Here is an 18,673-nt window from a genome sequence, read left to right as displayed (position 1 = left end):
CTCCCCTGGTGCGTTCAGAAAACGCGTGAGTGGAGAGTTTCGGAGTTCAGCGCCATCTACCCGTCCGCATCCGCAACATCCGAAATAAATTTCGAATGCTGCAGATCCTGCCGCGCCACATCACTCCGCCCCCAGACGAAACCTAGGGGGTTTCGGCGACGGATCCCCGAACTTCGTTCGCCGTTAATCCACAAAGCGGACACGACGTTGCTTCGGGGCGCACACGGGTTTCAGCCTGGACAAAGAGACCGCCCTTTTGTGACCACCGATCTCGAGCTGGAAGAAATGTTCTCCCCGCTCGAGAACGCGGTACGGGCCTTCATATGGAGGCTGCAGCGGCTTCCGGACGGCATCCGTCCTGATCAGCACGTGCGTGCATGTGTCCAGTTCCTTGGGCGAACAAGCAGGTATGGACGAGTGTCGAGTGGGTGGTGGCGCTTTGATGCGTCGGAGATTGTCCCTCAGCAGACGCACCAACCCCGACTCCGTGAGACCCGATCTCTTGTCGAAGACCGGATCGCTTGGGAGTCTTGGGTTCTCCCCGTAAACCAGCTCCGCGGGGCTGGCAGCAAATTCCTCTCGGCGGGTTGTACGAAGGCCGAGTAGGACGAGAGGCAAGACTTGAGTCCAGGACGGGTCGTCGCGTGCCATAATGGCGGCTTTCAGCGTCCGGTGCCAACGTTCTAGCATCCCATTGGACTGCGGGTGGTATGCAGTAGTCCGCTGGCGTTTAAAACCCAGGAGTTTGCCTAACTCGGAGAAAAGGGTGGACTCAAATTGCATTCCCTGGTCAGTGATGACCACTGCAGGGACGCCAAAGCGAGGTATCCACTCTCGGCAGAGGGCTTCGGCACAAGATTGTGCCGTAATGTCTTTCAGAGGTATTGCCTCAGGCCACCGCGTGAACCTGTCGATGATTGTGAGGCAATACTTGTAACCGTGCGAGTCTCGCAAAGGCCCTATTATGTCGAGGTGTATGGTGTGGAAACGCTTGGTAGTGCGGGGGAATGAGCCCACTTCTTTCCTTACATGCCTGGAGACTTTACACTTCTGGCATGCGATGCACTCTCTGGCCCAGGAATTGATATCCTTGTTCATGGAGGGCCAGAAGTATTTTCCGGTGACTAACCGGTTTGTTGTCTTGATGCCGGGGTGCGCCAAGTCGTGAACTGCGTGGAACACTTCCTTGCGAAATGTGGCCGGAATGTATGGCCGAGGTCCCTTTTCCGAGTCTTCGCAGCAGAGCGAGAGGTTTGAGCCGAAAATGGGCAACTCCCGAAATTTGTATTTGGGGTTGGACTTGAGGCTCTGAAGTGCTGCGTCATCCACTTGCGCCTTGGCAATAGCCGAGAAATCGAGTGAGGCGGGGATGTTAACTTCGGAGACACGAGACAAAGCGTCAGCAACAATGTTGTCCTTCCCGGACACGTGCTGGATGTCTGACGTGAACTGACTTATGAAGCTCAGGTGTCGAAGCTGACGAGGGGACGCTTTGTCGGGCTTCTGTTTCAAAGCAAACGTGAGAGGCTTATGGTCCGTGAACACTGTGAACGGCCTGCCTTCTAGGGAGAAACGGAAGTATTTGATGGACAGGTATGCGGCGAGCAGTTCGCGATCGTAGGTGCTGTAGTTCCGTTGAGCGGGATTCAACTGCTTCGAGAAGAAGCTCAACGGCTGCCAAACTTGGTCCACCTTTTGGTGAAGGGCAGCACCTACTGCGATGTCAGAGGCATCAACAAAAACGGCTAGGGGTGCATCTTGTAGAGGAAATGCCAAGAGTGTAGCGTCAGCCAGTTGCTGTCTGGATTTATTGAACGCGCAGACAGCCTCTTCAGACCACACAATCTCTCGTGTGTCTTTTGTTTTGGGGCCAGACAAGTACGCGTTCAAAATGGACTGGTGATGGGCGGCCTTGGGCAGGAAACGACGATAAAAGTTTAGCATGCCCAAGAACCTCCTCAACTCCCTCACTGTTTTTGGACGCGGGAAGCTTGCGATTGCTTGCACCTTGTCTGGGTCGGGCTGTATTCCTTCAGAGGAAATGGAGTGGCCGAGGAATCTCACCTGTTGTTGAAGGAATTTGCATTTCTCAACGTTTAGGACTAAACCGGCCTCAAGGAGACGTTGAAAAATGCACTCGAGATGGGCTAAGTGCTCAGACTCAGTAGAAGAAGCGACCAAAACATCATCCAAATAGACGAAACAGAAATCGAGGTTTCGCAGGACTGAGTGAATGAACCTTTGAAAGGTTTGCGCCGCATTGCACAATCCGAAAGTCATTCGGGTGAACTCGAAGAGTCCAAAGGGTGTGCATATTGCCGTCTTTGGAATGTCTTCAGGAGCTACTGGGATTTGGTGGTATGCCTTGGCTAAGTCCAAGGTCGAAAAGATGCGGCAATTCGCGAGGTGATGCGCAAAGTCGTGGATGAGTGGAATCGGATATCGGTCAGGAACAGTCTGTGCGTTTAGCCTTCTGTAATCCCCACAGGGACGCCATTCGCCATTTGGCTTAGGGACCATATGTAAAGGGGAAGACCAACAGCTGTTTGAGGGCCTGCAGATACCCTGTTGAACAAGTTGTTCAAATTCTTTCCGCGCGATAGCCAGTTTCTGGGGTGGTAGAGGACGCACCTTTGAGAAAATCGGGGAACCAGTAGTATTTATGTGGTGCTGCACATTGTGCTTTACTGGTTTCGAGAGACTACACTCGGTAGTTATCTGGCTGAACTTTTGGAGGAATGTCCGAACACGAGAGTCGGTGATGTCTTCCAAAAGAACGGAAAGGTTATTGTCAGCGTGAGATACCATTTGGCCCGACGAATTAAGGTTGGTTGTGGGGTCTATAAGGGACTTATTTTGCAAGTCCACCAGCAAACCATAGTGACACAAGAAGTCTGCGCCTAATATGGGGAAGCTGACATCCGCCAGGATGAAATGCCACGAAAACGTCCTACGCAAGCCAAGACTCACGTCCACTTGCCTGTACCCGTAAGTATTGATGCGGGAGGAATTTGCTGCCGCCAGTTTGAGGGGTTGTGGAAATAGTCGATGATGCTGGGGTACAGGAAGAACCGAAACCTCCGCACCCGTGTCGACGAGGTAGTTGCGCCTGCTGAGGGGGTCGAAAATAGTTAGGCGACATGGCGCTGCGCTCTGGGTGGCCGTCGCCAAGACCCCCCGCGGACCTAGTTTTTTGTGGTAGGCGCGAATTTGCAAGGTAGCGTACATCTTGTCGCTTTATCTCCGAACTTACGATGATACCAGCAAATACCTTGGTCCGCAGGCTGTCTTGACGACCTGCTACCCGAACGCCCTTTTCGTGTGGCAGACCGTGAGCGAGCTCGCGACCTGGCACTCGAACGCTGAGCGTCCAACGTCGCCCGCATCTCGGCCACGCTGGCAGTTAAGGCCGCGATCTCGCGCCGTAAGTCGCTGACCTCATCCGACGGTGGTTGAACGGCCGCTATGGTTGGGCGAACGTACACCTCCTGTACCTGGTCGGCCGTCGCTGCTAGTTCCTCCAAGGAACCGGAGACGCAGGCTAGGATCGCCTGGGTGCCCTCCGGGAGCCGACGCAGCCAGAGCGACCTGATCAGATCGTCGCCGATCTTGCTCCCACCCAATTGCCTCATTTCACGAAGCAATTGGCTGGGAGTTCGATCACCCAACGTTAAACCCGCCAGCAAGTGGTCTAATTTTGCCGACTCGCTTGCCGACAGGCGCCTGATCAACTCGCTCTTGAGCTGCGAGTACGATGCCGACTTCACTACGTCGGACACCAGAAGTATGGACTCTTCGTCCAGGCCGACCACCGCGTAGTTGAAACGGGTCGCGTCCGATGTGATGCCGGACATTTGGAACTGCGCTTCCAAATGCACGAACCACAGCTCGGGGTTCCGCCGCCAAAACGGAGGAACGCGTACGGCGAGGGCGGTCACTTGTGGGTCCGATGGGCCTGCCGCGTCTTTATTGTCAAACGACATTTTTCTTACCGAAAAGTACGAGATTGAGATGCAGACGCGGTGAGTTTATACTGAAACGCGGTGAACTTTACACCGACACGGCAGGCCGCACCCACAAATGCACGCACGAAACGAGAAAAACAACGACCGAAGCGGACGCTCTCCAGCGCAGACCAAAAACACCAAGGAAATGTAGAACCCGCGATGCGAAACACTTCAACGCCGTCTCTTGCAGCGATTTTACTTTTATTATCACTTTTTTTAAATAATATTTCAGCAAACAATTATTTTGACAGAGATGGATGAATTGAAAATGAACATTGTTGGAATATAAATTTAATTTGAGTTCCTAAAACACGTAGCTGCTGTTTGGCTTTGCTCTTTCACCAGAATTTTCAAATCGGCAAGCAACTGTTCATCGGGCGGGGTGGGCCACTGGCCGGGGCTCGGCGCAGCGTATCCGTAGGCGCTTCGTCGGCTGTAAGGAAGCAAGAGTTCCGGAATGCGTTGGCTCAGCTGCTGCTGCTGCTTTTCGGCCGGCCCGTTGCGACGGGTACAAAAAGACGATCCCTGCCGCTGCCTAAGTTGGGCGGATGTCGGCCGGACAGCTCCTCCGATCTGTTGATTCCCGGCTCGGGCTGGCGTGAATGCGATCAGCAGTCGCGGGTGATTCCTTTCACCGGGGCGGAGGTTTGAACTTGAGATCCTTGGGCTGTTGCTGATCGTTGTCGCGACTACTCCTGTCCCTCTTCTTCCTTGTCGGGGTCACCACTTTAGCAAATGACTTTTTCCGCACTTGTAGGAGACTGACCGATGGAGCCCGAAACTCTTCAGACTTATTACCAAACAGAATTTTTCACACTTCACGAGGCGGAATCGAAAGCAAAGAAAAGGTTGGATTTGCAATGATTTGACTTGATTTACTTGAGTGTGTGAGTTTGATTATAATATTTTAAATTTAGGAGGAAAACGCTAAAACTTTGTTCAGTCACGAGCGATGTGATCAGTGCCGCGGTTGGATACAGAAGAGACCGACTTATTTCCATGCGGTCCTTACTGTCCCAACCAACGGCATTTTTTTACCGCTGGTTCTCCACTCCCCTGGTGCGTTCAGAAAACGCGTGAGTGGAGAGTTTCGGAGTTCAGCGCCATCTACCCGTCCGCATCCGCAACATCCGAAATAAATTTCGAATGCTGCAGATCCTGCCGCGCCACAAATTTAGACGTTTGGCGACAAAGTTGGTAAAGTCAAGCAGGTTGGAGGCAGTGGACCCACGTTTAACGAAGCCGTGTTGCTCTTTCACTATGTGTTGGCCAAAGTGGGCGGACAACCAGTCGTTGACATATCTTTCCAGGATTTTGGAACAGGAGGATAGGAGGGAAATGGGACGGTAATTCTCGGCAAGCGTACGATCGCCACTTTTGTGTATGGGGATGATGAGAGCCTCTTTCCACAAGTCGGGAAAATGATTCTCTTCGAGGCTTTTGTTGAAAATAAGAGATAGGGGAAGGGAAATGGACTTACCAGTTTTGAGCAAATGAGGTTTGGAAGACCATCGTAGCCAGGTCCGACATTGGCATCAAGTTTGCCAATGAGGTTCTCGACAAGGATAGGGGTAAGAATGGGAATGGTAGGCGATGCGGGGCAGGCTACATCCACTATCGGGAGGGATTCGAAGGAAGGAGGGGGAACATAGACTGACGAAAAGTGGCGGCAGAGTAAATCACAAGATAGTTGGGGGGAGTTAGCTGAGAAGCCAGAGAATTTAATAGACGAAGGGGATAACTGCGCAGGGCAGCGGGAGTTGCGAATGTGGGACCAGAAAGGTTGAGTTGAGTTGATCAGGAAGGAAAAAAATATATAGGGTGGCCCGCACAAATCGTATGTTTACTATCCAGGAAACAAAATGAAATGCATTCAAGAAGTCTGTTCACAGGCGAGCGTCTAGAGGACGGCTCAGAGATCATCTACGTCATGTGCTCAGCTGCTTGATACGATGTGTTGTTTCCAAAGCATTTGGGTCTAACTAAGAGGTCCCGTCGAATATCTGGCAGTGATGGTAGATGCGAAGTTAAATTTTAAGTGACAACTCTAATATGTTTGCGACAAGGGATCCAGCAAGTGTAGATTTGTCAAGACTAATGCCAAACGTAGAAGGTCCCTGATATGCTTGTATGATGCTTATGGCCAGAATGGTGGGCCCATTATCATTTACGTGACGTCTATAGCCCTGTAAATTGGGGCTTAAGAATTCACTTAAACTCTTTCCTGCTAGTCGTAAAAGACAAGTAAAAGGGATAGAAATTTGTGAGCTAGTCATCTGCAAATACTACTGAAACATAAACAACGTCTTGAACACTGACTCACTTCACCGTTACTACCTTTAGCTATAGAAAATGGACTACTATTGGTTTCTGCGCGCTCTAATCGACAACGAGATTCCAACGATATAAGCTGGACATCCTCTACAATCTGATCCTTGCCACCAATTGCCATCAATAGATGCCACTGTATGGTATACGATCAAATGCCTTCTCTAGAGCCAGGAATGCAGTGTAGAGAAGACACTATTTTTCACGGCATTTCTTAATAAGTAACCGCGGAAATTGTATTGCGTTCGGTATGTGATCATAACCAGATCGGAAAATAATATGAACATTCTGCTGGATTACCCTTCTCTATATTGAGTCAGATTATTGAGCTCATCGCTTTCCAGAGCTCAAGTGCGTTGTTGTCAGGTGCTGGTACTTTCCCTGATTTCAATCAATGTTTGTCAAAATACATAATACGTTTGTCATAACATGCGTTGCGTAGCAATAGCTGCTAATACCACGCATTTGCATATATTGCACCGATCAGTTGCTAGTTAGCACTTTCAACGTGCAAACTAGAATGGATATGATTATGAACTTTGCGCGGTATCAATGACCTTCCAATAGATAAGCAAGGCACTGCGTGACCACGGTGATGTTCTTCGTGCTTTCTCGTCCGGACGACATGAAGGAATTCAATGGAGGATGACATTACCTTGGCTACGCTGATGACATATGTTTGCTCTTTCACCGAGTCGTGGACCTTGACCAAATGGCTCGAAAGCGTCGATCAATTTGTCTATATCATCTTTACTAACTTCCTCCCCAAACAATATATTCAACCCATTCGATTTTTTTCTGAACCTCGTTTTGATAACTCTTAATTACCTACTATTCATCTTTATCTGCCGCTGCCCAAAACACCAGACAATCTATTACGGCTCTCTTGTGTAAGAATTTCTTATCTATTATTCCATTGTACGCTAAACTCCCTTCATCCTTTTCAAAAGCCTGCTTTCTATCTTCTTATTTCCAAGGGCGGCGATTACTCGGACCAGTCATGATCCCGTGAAACGCAGAAATGACAATAGAGAGTATATTCGACTATCAGCGGTACAACGCGCCACCGTATACCTATACTGAGTACATGCAGGATCAATATTTCCCATCCAACACTCCTTCATGCGATGCCCTAAGTTGTTGTACTTGAAACATTGGACTGGTACTGCGTTGACGGAGTAAACTGCGGCCCGGACGAATCAGGTAGCCGGTCCGTTATTCGCTGCTCAAAATTGGTTGATCGACATCAAAGTTTGTACTTTGATGTGAAATTATCGATTCCTAGATATTTTTAGACTCGCACCAGACCGATGTCGATGTCCTTTAATCCTCTTAAAACAACGTAGCTTCCGACTTCACCGCACTCAATGTCGATGAAGTCTTTCAATTAGGTGTTCCTAGGAGTTATCATTCAGCACTTCCAACTTAAAGGCAACTATACAATCATTCTTCAACTCTTCAACCTTTCATCCCCTCCCAGATATTTTACGCTAATCGCATCCTGATTTTGTTTCAAAAGAGAGGTAGTCCTCTGGAAATATTCTATCTAACTCTACAGGAAGCTACCTACATACTCGTAGCATATTTCGCAAGTGGTCAGCTTGGCATATAGTATACATGCTCTCCTGTAAATGATTTACTCTACTGCACTGGATCGAAGATATGAGGTAGTACGCATCCTCGATAAACCAATTTCCTACAGAAGTGAGAATGTGTCTTGTTGGTCATGTGGTACCTAACTATTCAAATTCAGCACGCTTCTTTATGGGAGACAAATCTTTCGCCCGAGAAAGACGGAACAAACTTTCTATAGCACTGTCGTATACCTCGTTCCTTAGATGGGCCATTTTTTTACTGTTTTTCATCAGTCCAAATACACTTTCGCTTTCGCTTTTCGCTTCTGAAATACTCGCCCGGGTGTTTATATCCCGATTTCTCGGCTTTTCCTCCAACTCATTGTTGAGTATCTCTGCTTCTCTAAGTTGATTTTTCAAATCTCCTAAGCTGCCTAATATCATCCTGTTTCTCAGCTACAATAGTTTCTTTTCTAATTTTCCCTCTTTTTGCAAAAGACTCGTTAACAGCTTTTTCAATAAGGTATCTACTTCCTCAAGATCACTCAAGTTTTCCTCACCTACTTCTCTACGCTCCCCTTTGATCCGCAAATAGCAAATCTGCTCAAGTTTCCACGTTCGCATCAGTCAACACGCAGCTAGCTGTTGTAGGGATAATAGAGAATATAATCCTCGAACGCATCGAAGAACATTTTGAAAATTTGGTCGATAGGAAGCAAGCTTGATTCCGACACAGATCCTCCTGTACCAACTACTTTAAAATCTTTCGGAAAATTATTTCTCCTCTAAAATGGCTGGTCACCGTAACATGCAAATACGGAATGCACTCAAATGGAGTCAAGCAGAGTAGTTTATTACTGCATCTGCAGCTTCTGCAGATCTGTTACATCCACTCGTATGGAAATGCTGGGAATTCGAAATCTTTCCCAGAGAGTGAAAGAAGAAAATGATCGTTAAGATTTCAAAGAAAGGCACCCATTTTGAGTGCGATAACTGAAGGAGGTATCTGCTTATTTTAGAATGCATCAAAGAACACCTCAAAAGCTTGATCGACAGACAGCAGACTAGCTTCTGTTCTGGATGTTCTTGCAGTAACTAGCGAGATATGATGGCGCAAAAGTCACATCTAAGATTTTAGATGCATTCGAGATCAAAATCGAAGTCCGTCAGGGTTCCATCTTATCGCCTATATTTCTTCTTGTTATAGGTAACGTTCTTCATGTTGTCCTGTTCGGAGGACATGCGGGAGTTCAATTAACTATGACATCTCAGACATTTCGACTACGCCGATGACATCGTTTTGCAATCTCACCGGATCATGAACTTTAGCCAAATGGCTGGAAAGATAGGCAAATATATTATAGTTGGACTGAAAATAAGGGTAGTATAGGTCCCGGGGCGAAACGTGGATTGGTACCCACGATGGAGCATAAAACCTGGGAAATGCCTGCTGAACCAACACCAACAGCTCTACTACCAAACCCTATCTCCACCTCCACGTGGTGACCGCTGGGAGCTCTTTCTTGACGAAAAGCTGCAGACGGAGAAGGATGAAGGCGAGTCTCCCGCGCCTAAAAACGGGACAAATTGTACCAACTGGTCCTCCAGGTTGGGGGTTGGGTAGGGGTGACAACCCTACACGGAAAACAACTTGTTACGAAGCCACAACAGGAGCCTCGGATAGGACGGATTTTGAAACGACGGACCCGGCAACGACAAAGGAACAACGATTTGCGCATTTTCTCATGGAACGTGCGCTCCCTGTACAGAGATGAAGCTGATAAGCAGCTAGCCGATACCCTGTCCCAATATAGGGCTGATGTAACAGCGTTGCAAGAGATGCGATGGACAGGCACCGGTTTCCTGGAGAAGAGCCACTACACCATATATTATAGCGGTCATCCAGTAAACCATGTGCTCGGAGTAGGTTTCTTAGTCAGCCAAAAAATGAAACCTGCTGTTATCGGCTTTGAAAACATAAGTGAACGGCTATGCACTCTGCGCTTGCGAGGCAAGTTTAGAAATATAAGCCTCATAAACGTTCACGCCCCTACAGAGGAGACTACAGAGTCGGAGAAGGATACCTTCTACGAGGCAGTAGAAAGAACCCTCGAAGCCTGTCCCAGATATGATATCAAAATCATACTTGGGGATTTTAACAGCCAAGTAGGGAAGGAGCCCGTATTCAGGCGATACATTGGCTCTCATAGCTTACACGAAAAAACAAATGATAACGGACTGCGGGCTATTCAATTAGCAGGGTCACACGAAATGGTTGTTGGAAGTACCTGGTTTACGCGGAAAGCGGTCCACAAACATACGTGGGCCTCTCCAGACGGGACCACTTTCAACCAAATTGACCACGTGTTGGTCGAACGCCGCCACCTCTCAGCCTTGATGAATGTCAGAACATATAGGGGGGCCAATATAGACTAGGATCACTATATCGTTGGCATGGTGCTCCGAGCTCGAATAACAATACCACCTAGAATCCCCTCTGACAATCAGTGACAATCAGAGTGAACACTGAAGCCATCCACAACACAACCCTCCGCGACACCTATAATGAGGGAAATGGATGCCGCAATAACCGCAGTCAACAGAGGACCTTGAGATGAAGCATCAACTAATGATCTTCACAACCACCTGAAGAACGTTATCATGGATACGGCCACAAATATATTTGGCCCCAGCCGCAAAAGGAGTCGGAACGGCTGGTTTGACGATGAATGTAAGCTAGCAACGGAACGGAAGAATGCCGCATGCCGAGTAATGTTGCATTCTCAAAGAACGCGGGCACGCGCAGAGACTTATCACGAACTCCGTCGAGCGGAGAAGCGACTTCACAGACGGAAAAAGGAAGCCTGGGAGAACCAACAAGTCTATGAACTAGAAAAGTACAGGGAGCAACCGCACCAGGCGCGGAAGTTTTACCAACAAGTCAGCAGGATGAAGCCTTATACACCTCGATGCTCATCCTGCCGAGACAAAGAGGGAAATCTGATTTCCGACAGAATGTGCATATTAGAGCGATGGGTTGAGTACTTTGATGGGCTACTGAACAACCAGAACATCGGCGAGTTGGAGGTCCCGCCAACTGAAGACGATGGACAAATACTGCCACCACCAAGTTTAGGAGAAACAGTCCGTGCAATTCATCGGCTAAAAAATCATAAGTCGCCAGGAGCCGATGGAATTACAGCCGAATTGGTTAAATATGGAGGCGACCAGTTACACCAAGTGGTTCATCAACTTGTGCTCAAGGTATGGGACAGCGAATCAATGCCTGACGATTGGCAACGAGGCATAATCTGTTTCATACATAAAAAGGGAGATATCACACAGTGCAGCAATTATAGAGGTATCACGTTGCTGAGTACCATCTATAAGATATTCTCCACTATCTTGCTAGGCCGGATAGCCCCGTACGCCCAGAACATCATTGGCCCATACCAAAGAGGCTTCACTCCAGGCAAATCAGCAACAGATCAGATTTTCTCTCTGCGGCAGGCGATGGAAAAACTGTTGGAATATGGACAACAGTTGCACCATCTGTTCATCGACTTTAAAGCCGCCTATGATAGCATAGCCAGGGTAAAACTGTACACGGCCATGAGAGAATTCGGTATCCCGACGAAATTAATAAGACTGACTAGGCTGACCCTGACCAATGTGCGAGGCCAGATAAAAGCAGCAGGATCACTCTCAAGACCATTCGACATCAACAACGGTCTACGACAAGGGGGATGCGCTATCATGCGTCCTCTTTAACCTGGCCCTCGAGAAAGTGATCCTTGATGCTGAGATGAATGCAAGAGGTACGATCCTCTTCAAGTCCACCCAACTACTGGCCTATGCTGACGATATCGACATCATGGGAAGAACCACCCGAGACGTACAAACTGCCTTCATCCAGATCGAGCAGGCGGCGCGAGATCTCGGGCTGCACATCAATGAAGGCAAGACAAAATATATGGTGGCAACGTCAGCACCGAAGACGAATCAACCAACAACATCAAACCGCACTGGTCAAACACGAAGAAGAATAAGGATAGGAGAATACAACTTTGAGACCGTTGACAATTTCTCCTATCTAGGGTCGAAAATCACAACTGATAACAACTACGATGATGAAATCCGCGCACGGTTGTTGTCAGCCAACAGAGCCTATTTCAGCCTACAAAGACTGTTCCGCTCGAAACGTCTCACCATAGGGTCAAAGCTCTTACTGTACAAGACTATGATCTTGCCAGTCCTCATGTATTCCTCGGAAACTCCTCGGTTCTTAGCAAGAAAAATTGCGAACTCTTGGCCGCGTTCGAGAGAAGAATCCTCCGAAGAATTTTTGGCCCCCTACATGAGGATGGACGATTCCGTAGCCTACACAATGACGAAATCTATGAGCGATACCATGACCGTCCGGTTGTGGATAAAATCCGGCTTAATAGGTTACGGTGGGCGGGTCACTTAATCCGTATGGATGAAGATGGTCCCACCCGGAAAGTCTATAAGGGCAATATCTATGGTAGGAAAAGAAGACGAGGCAGACCCTGCCTAAGATGGAGCGATGGCGTGGGCCAGGACGCCAGACGCCTGCATCAAAGGCGTTGATAAATTTGCGTGGTTTCTAGAGAGGATCATACCTCTTGCATTTACCTCAGGATCACGGATCACTTTCTCCAGGGCCAGGTTAAAGAGAAGGTCGTAGACCGTTGTTGATATAGATTGGTCTTGAGAGTGATCCTGCTGCTCTTATCTGGCCTCGCACATTGGTCAGGATCAGCCTAATCAGTCTTACCAATTTCGTCGAGATACCGCCGTGTACAGCTTTAAAGTCGATGAAAAGATGGTGCAACTGATGTCCATATTCCAACAATTTTTCGATCGAGGGAAAATCTGATCTGTTACTGATTTGCCTGGAGTGAAGTTTCTTTGGTATGGGCGAATGATGTTCTGAACGTATGGGACTATCCTGCCTAGCAAGATATCGGAGAATATCTTATAGATGGTACTCAGCAACGTGATACCTCTATAATTTCTGCACTGCGTGATATCTCTCTTTGTATGTATGAGACAGATAATGCCTCTTTGCCAGTCGTCAGGCATTGATTCGCTGTCCCACATCTTGAGCATAAGTTGATGAACCACTTGGTGTAATTGGTCGACTCTATATTTAACCAATTCGGCTGTAATTCCATCGGCTCCTGGCGACTTATGATTTTTAAGCCGATGAATTGCACGGACTTTTTCTTCTATACTTGGTGGTGGCAGTCTTTGCCCGTGGTCTTCAGCTTGCGGGACCTCCAAGTCGCCGATGTTCTGGTTGTTCAGTATCATCAACAAAGTACTTAACCCATCGCTCCAATATGCCCATTCTGTCGGAAATCAGATTTCCCTCTTTGTCTCGGCACGATGAACATCGAGGTGTGTAAGGCTTCATCCTGCTGACTTGTTGGTAAAACTTGCGCGCCTGGTGCGGCTGCTCCCTGTACTTTTTGGGTTCACAGACCTGTTGGTTCTCCCAGGCTTCCTTTTTCCGTCTGTGAAGTCGCTTCTCCGCTCGCCGGAGTTCGCGACATCCGCAACATTTCTCGGTATGCGGCATTCTTCTGTTTCGTTGCTAACTTTTCATCGTCAAACCAGCCGTTCCGACTATTTTTGCGGCTGGGGTCAAATATGTTTGTGGCCGTATATATGATAACGTTCTTCAGGTGATTATGAAGATCATTTGTTGATGCTTCATCTCCAGGATCTCTGTTGACTGCGGTTATTTTGGCATCCATTTCCCTCTTATAGGTCTTGCAGAGGGCTGTGTTGCGGATGGTTTCAGTGTTAACTCTCATCTGAATGTCAGAGGGTATTTTGGGTGGTGTTGTTGTTCGAGCTGCGAGTGACCCGAGTCTATATTGGCCCCCTGTATGTTTTAATTTTCATCACGGCTGAGAGGTGGCGGCGTTCGATTAATACGTGGTCACTTTGGTTGAAAGTGGTCCCGCTTGGAGAGCCCCATGTATATGTGTGGATCGCTTTCCTCGCAAACCAGGTACTTCCAACAACCATTTCGTGTGACACTGCTAACTGACTAATCCGCAGTCCGTTATCATTTGTATTTTGATGTAAGCTATGAGAGCCAACGTAACGCCTGAATGTGGGCCCCGTCCCTACTTGGCTGTTAAAATCCCCAAGTACGATTTTGATATGATATCTGGGACAGGCTTCGAGGGTTCGTTCTACTGCCTCGTAGAAGGTATCCTTCTTCGACTCCGACGCAGTCTCCTCTGTAGGGGCGTAAACGTTAATGAGGCTTATATTTTTAAATTTGCCTCGCAAGCGCAGAGTGCATAGCCGTTCGCTTATGTTTTCAAAGCAGATAACAGCATGTTTCATTTTTTGGCTGACTAAAAAACCTACTCCGAGCACATGGTTTACTGGATGGGCGCTATAATATATAGTGTAGCGACTCTTCTCCAGGAAACTGGTCTCCGTCCAACGCATCTCCTGTAACGCTGTTACATCAACCCTATATTGGAACAGGGTATCGACTAGCTGTTGCCAGCTTCATTTCTGTACAGCGAGCGCATGTACCATGAGAAAATACCCAAAACGTTATTCCTTTGTCGTTACCGGGTTCGTCGTTGTGTTATCCGTCCAGTCCGAGGCTCCTGTTGTGGCTTCATAACTTCGGTTTTCCGTTTAGGGTTGTCACCCCTACCCAACCCCCAACCTGGAGGACCACTTGGTACAATTTCGCCTTCGACTCATCTTCATCCTTCTCCGTCTGCAGCTTTTCGATAAGAAAGAGCTCCCAGCGGTCACCACGTGGAGGTGGAGATAGGGTTTGGTAATAGAGCTGTTGGTGTTGGTTCAGCAGGCGTTTCCCAGGCTTTATGCTCCATCGTGGGTACCAATCCACGTTTCGTCATGGGACCTATACTACCCTTTGACCACTCTCCAGGGTGTTCAGCATCATAAAAATATAGCTGAGAACATTTGACTTATTATTTTTTTCTGTTAAGTGAGTTTCCGATATTAGAAACAGATCAATGTCATGAGTTTTAAAGAAGAGCATAACTTCAGCTCTGTGTTGGCTTAGTTTGTTGGTTTTTTTGTTTGTTGAAAAAATATGCAACATTATATTTGGGTTTTCTATTTGTTCCTAGATCATGGTGCTGGTAGTATTCATGAACTGATTCGGATTATTCGACAGTGGAGCAATAACCGAATATAGTTCTTGCCGTGAACTGTCAGCGGCAATTTCGTCTTGGCTTTGGTTTTTAATTACATCAGCAAATCGCACTCCATAGATGGCAGTATGGTTTTGTCCACAGCTATTTGTGGGTTTTTTTTTATTTTTGGTGCATAGAACTTTAATGGAATTCCCCGCAGAAGATGGGAAAATGTACAGCATAGTCTGGTGTGGCCAAGTTCCTGGCAGTTCATGCATTGGACAGGACTATTGCGTTTATGTGATTTTCCTGTACAAGAGGAGCCTCTGCATGCAACTTGCGGTATTCTGTTTCGATTCATAAATCTGTCGAATTTGCACCAAAATTGCGGTCGCTGGGCGCCTTAACAACGCTTTCGCTATCCAAAATCTGGAAATGGAACTATGTCAAAAGGTTGAAATTGTTCCACGCCAGTGCTCTCTCTATGCTGCTATATGGAAGCTGCAGCGCCTATTCTGGAAGGGCGACAGTTTTCTTACTGAATATGGTTAAGGATTATATTCATTCAATTCGTAATACTAAGATGGCCACTTCGAAATTTGTATGATGTAGAACATTCTCGCCAAAAATCCACTTTGTCTCTTTTCATGATTCTTTCTATTTTTCCGATTGTAATTCGGGAAATTAAATTGGAAAAATAAACTAAAATGGAAAACTAATTCAAAATGCATAGCAAAACAAGCAAGCAATCATTCGGATGGCAATCGCTACTCAGCACAACTGAGAAGTCAATAAAATTTGAGTCCACCGAAGTAAGACTTCCCAGTAGACTCGTAAACATACGACCTCGAACGTTTAAAATGCCACTACTAGGGGATTGAAGGAATCTGGATACAAGGTCAGAGACTTCATAGCCACAATCTACATATTTCCTCGGAATTCAAAAACCAGTCCACTCAAATCTGCAGTTCCGGTACGCCCTGAGTGATTAATAGTCCATCCCAACGCAGTTGTTTTGGAACAAGGAATAACAATGCATGGTGACTAAACTACATACAATTGTTCCACTTCCAAGATACAATATTCAAGTGAAATCGCTCAGTTTGTATACTACTCGAATTCTCCTTTCATATATCAATATAAATAAACGTTACCCGAATGTGAGGAAAGACTGATGGAGGGGTGAAATTCTTCCGAAATTAAGGTAAACATTTTTTTATTGGCCTTATATCTATCGCTTTATGTCGACCTCTTTCAGATTTATTCACGATTGCGTAGGTCGCAATTCGAAACTACTATTTATCATAGTGAAAAACAAAATCAGGATTTACAGTGATTTAACACACATGTGGATCTCAATTATTGTGAATTATTTGATTACTTTATATATAACGGTAATTAAGATTAACTGTTGATCTGAATTGATGGCATTGCGTTACTCATTCGGGCATTATTAGCCCAGCAGGAACACAAATACATAAATATAGAATCACAGCGGGGTGTTTGGGGCATTTGGAAGATCAATTTTTTCACTTAAATTTATTATTATTGACTTCTTTTACTACATTTTAACTACATTTCTAAATTAACCAGATAAAATTGAGAAGTTCTAGACATTTTTGCAATGAATGCAGATACGTATGTTTTTATCGAATAAATTGAATACCGTATATAATTTCAGCGCTACTGTGCCCACAGTTACTCCCCTATGAAGAACCAACGCAGGAGCGACTGTTTCAAAAGGCAATACCTGATGGGTCTTCCACCAAAATAATCACCTCACAACTACAAAACAATCTACAAATAAGTCAACAGCCTTTCAAACAAACCCTGTCGCAATTCGAAACAGGAACTAGTAATTGTGTGCAAAGTACAAATTCTGGAAAAAGGAAGCGTTCGTGGTCACGAGCTGTTTTCAGCAATTTGCAACGAAAAGGTTTGGAAATTCAATTTCAAATTCAAAAATACATTACAAAACCGGACAGACGTAAGTTAGCCGCAACATTAAATCTTACCGATGCCCAGGTGAGCGAATTTAGATATTTATTGGAATTTATACAAATTTTCGATTTGATTTTAGGTCAAAGTTTGGTTTCAAAATCGACGTATGAAATGGAGACATGCAAGAGGAAATTTTAGGAATAAACAGGAGAAATCTGCCTATGGGAAACAGTTTTATGAGGAGGAAAGCAGTGATGAGAATGAAATAGATGTTGTAGCGGATTGAATACTATAATACCACTTAGTGCAGTATTTTTAGATTAGTTATTTAATAATGTGACTTGAATGTTGTAGGTTTATTTATTTTATTAGATTGATGTAGCTTTAAAGTTCGTAGATTAGATTATATATTATATATATGATTTAATGAATTGATATGTCTATATTGAGATCAGCATTTTTCATCGAGTATTAGCAATGATTGTCATCTCTTCACCATTAAATTTCAAAATCAAATCTCAGTTTCCCTGTGTTTAGTGGAAGTGGAAATCGTCATGCAAACCGAAAAATTTACGGAAATTGCCGAAGAGAAATTTATTTGCATAATGACAATTGAATAAAAATCCCATTGAGCGAATTCAACATACGCGATCGCATAGACGCCTTATGCACATTATAGTTAGGCCTTAATATTTACCAAGAAAAGAGGAATACTGCTTTGGCTTCGACAATGCTTCCGTCACGATATCTGCTTTGGCTTTGGATCAATCAATCGAAACGTATTTCAATTTGAAAATTTTGTCTTCAAATTTTTTTCGGATGAAATGATATTACAGTTCGATATGTTTGGTTGGAGTAGCATTCTGATTGCCGATACAAAATCGTGGCGTATTTAGTTTTGTTTGCAGTAGCTCACGCAATAAGTATTCCTTCGCAATTTGTGATCCTGCCATATATTGCGATTCCATTGCCGACAGCGATTTCTGCATTTTCCAACTGATGATACCATTTCCCGGGAAAGAAAGGGACCTTGACGTCAAGCTTTAAATTTTAATATCTTCTGTGAAGCGAATTTCTGAGTTCATCATACTTCAGAAGATACTTTACTGGATTCACATAATTATAAACGTCAGCCGGAAATTGGCTCGGTCAGCTAAGGTTTTTCCAAATTCCGACAGATTTTTATAATTGTGAAGCCAATGTCTGGTTTAGTAGCTACGGTCAAGTACATTAAACTTCGGACTGCGTCACGGTCGATTTCTCTGTCTTCCAATATCATCAATCCATCACGTTGAAATGCTTAAGAATGTATTTTTCTTGCGTATTCTTGTTGATTAATCCGTCTGAATGCTCATATTTCATATTTCCAGAAAAAAAATTCCAATTGAAAACCCTGATTTTGATCACCATGAGTAGTGCTAATTTCGCTAATTGTGGAGGAGCGAAGTTTTATTACTGAATATGAATAAGGACTATCTTTTTCTTTTTCTTCAGTCTTTGTCCCGTTCACAAGCGGGGTCGGCTCGTCGTGATCGGTTTCGCCATTTAGCTCTCTCTTTAAATCTCTCTTTAAATCCCCATACAGCGTATCAAGCCACCGTTGTTTCGGCCTACTTTTTGGTCGTTTACCATCGACTTCGATGTTCAGACCAATCTT

The 18,673-nt window shown here is 45.8% G+C and overlaps 1 protein-coding gene across 1 annotated transcript in view; it reads left to right on the top strand.

The window, feature by feature from the left end:
• The window catches only part of LOC119653411 (H2.0-like homeobox protein), a 30,934-nt gene extending 13,469 nt beyond the window's left edge, over positions 1–17,465 (top strand). Inside the window, exons 3-4 of the mRNA XM_038057978.1 lie at positions 16,757–17,100; positions 17,156–17,465. Coding sequence (XP_037913906.1) covers positions 16,757–17,100; positions 17,156–17,302 — 491 coding nt within the window. The 3' untranslated portion in view covers positions 17,303–17,465. The remainder of the gene's footprint in view (positions 1–16,756; positions 17,101–17,155) is intronic.
• Positions 17,466–18,673: the final 1,208 nt, after the last annotated feature.

Source organism: Hermetia illucens, chromosome 4, assembly GCF_905115235.1.
Source record: "Hermetia illucens chromosome 4, iHerIll2.2.curated.20191125, whole genome shotgun sequence".
Classification (NCBI taxonomy): domain Eukaryota; kingdom Metazoa; phylum Arthropoda; class Insecta; order Diptera; family Stratiomyidae; genus Hermetia; species Hermetia illucens.
Note: the sequence above shows the minus strand (reverse complement) of the source record. Positions and strands in the feature narration are given on the sequence as shown.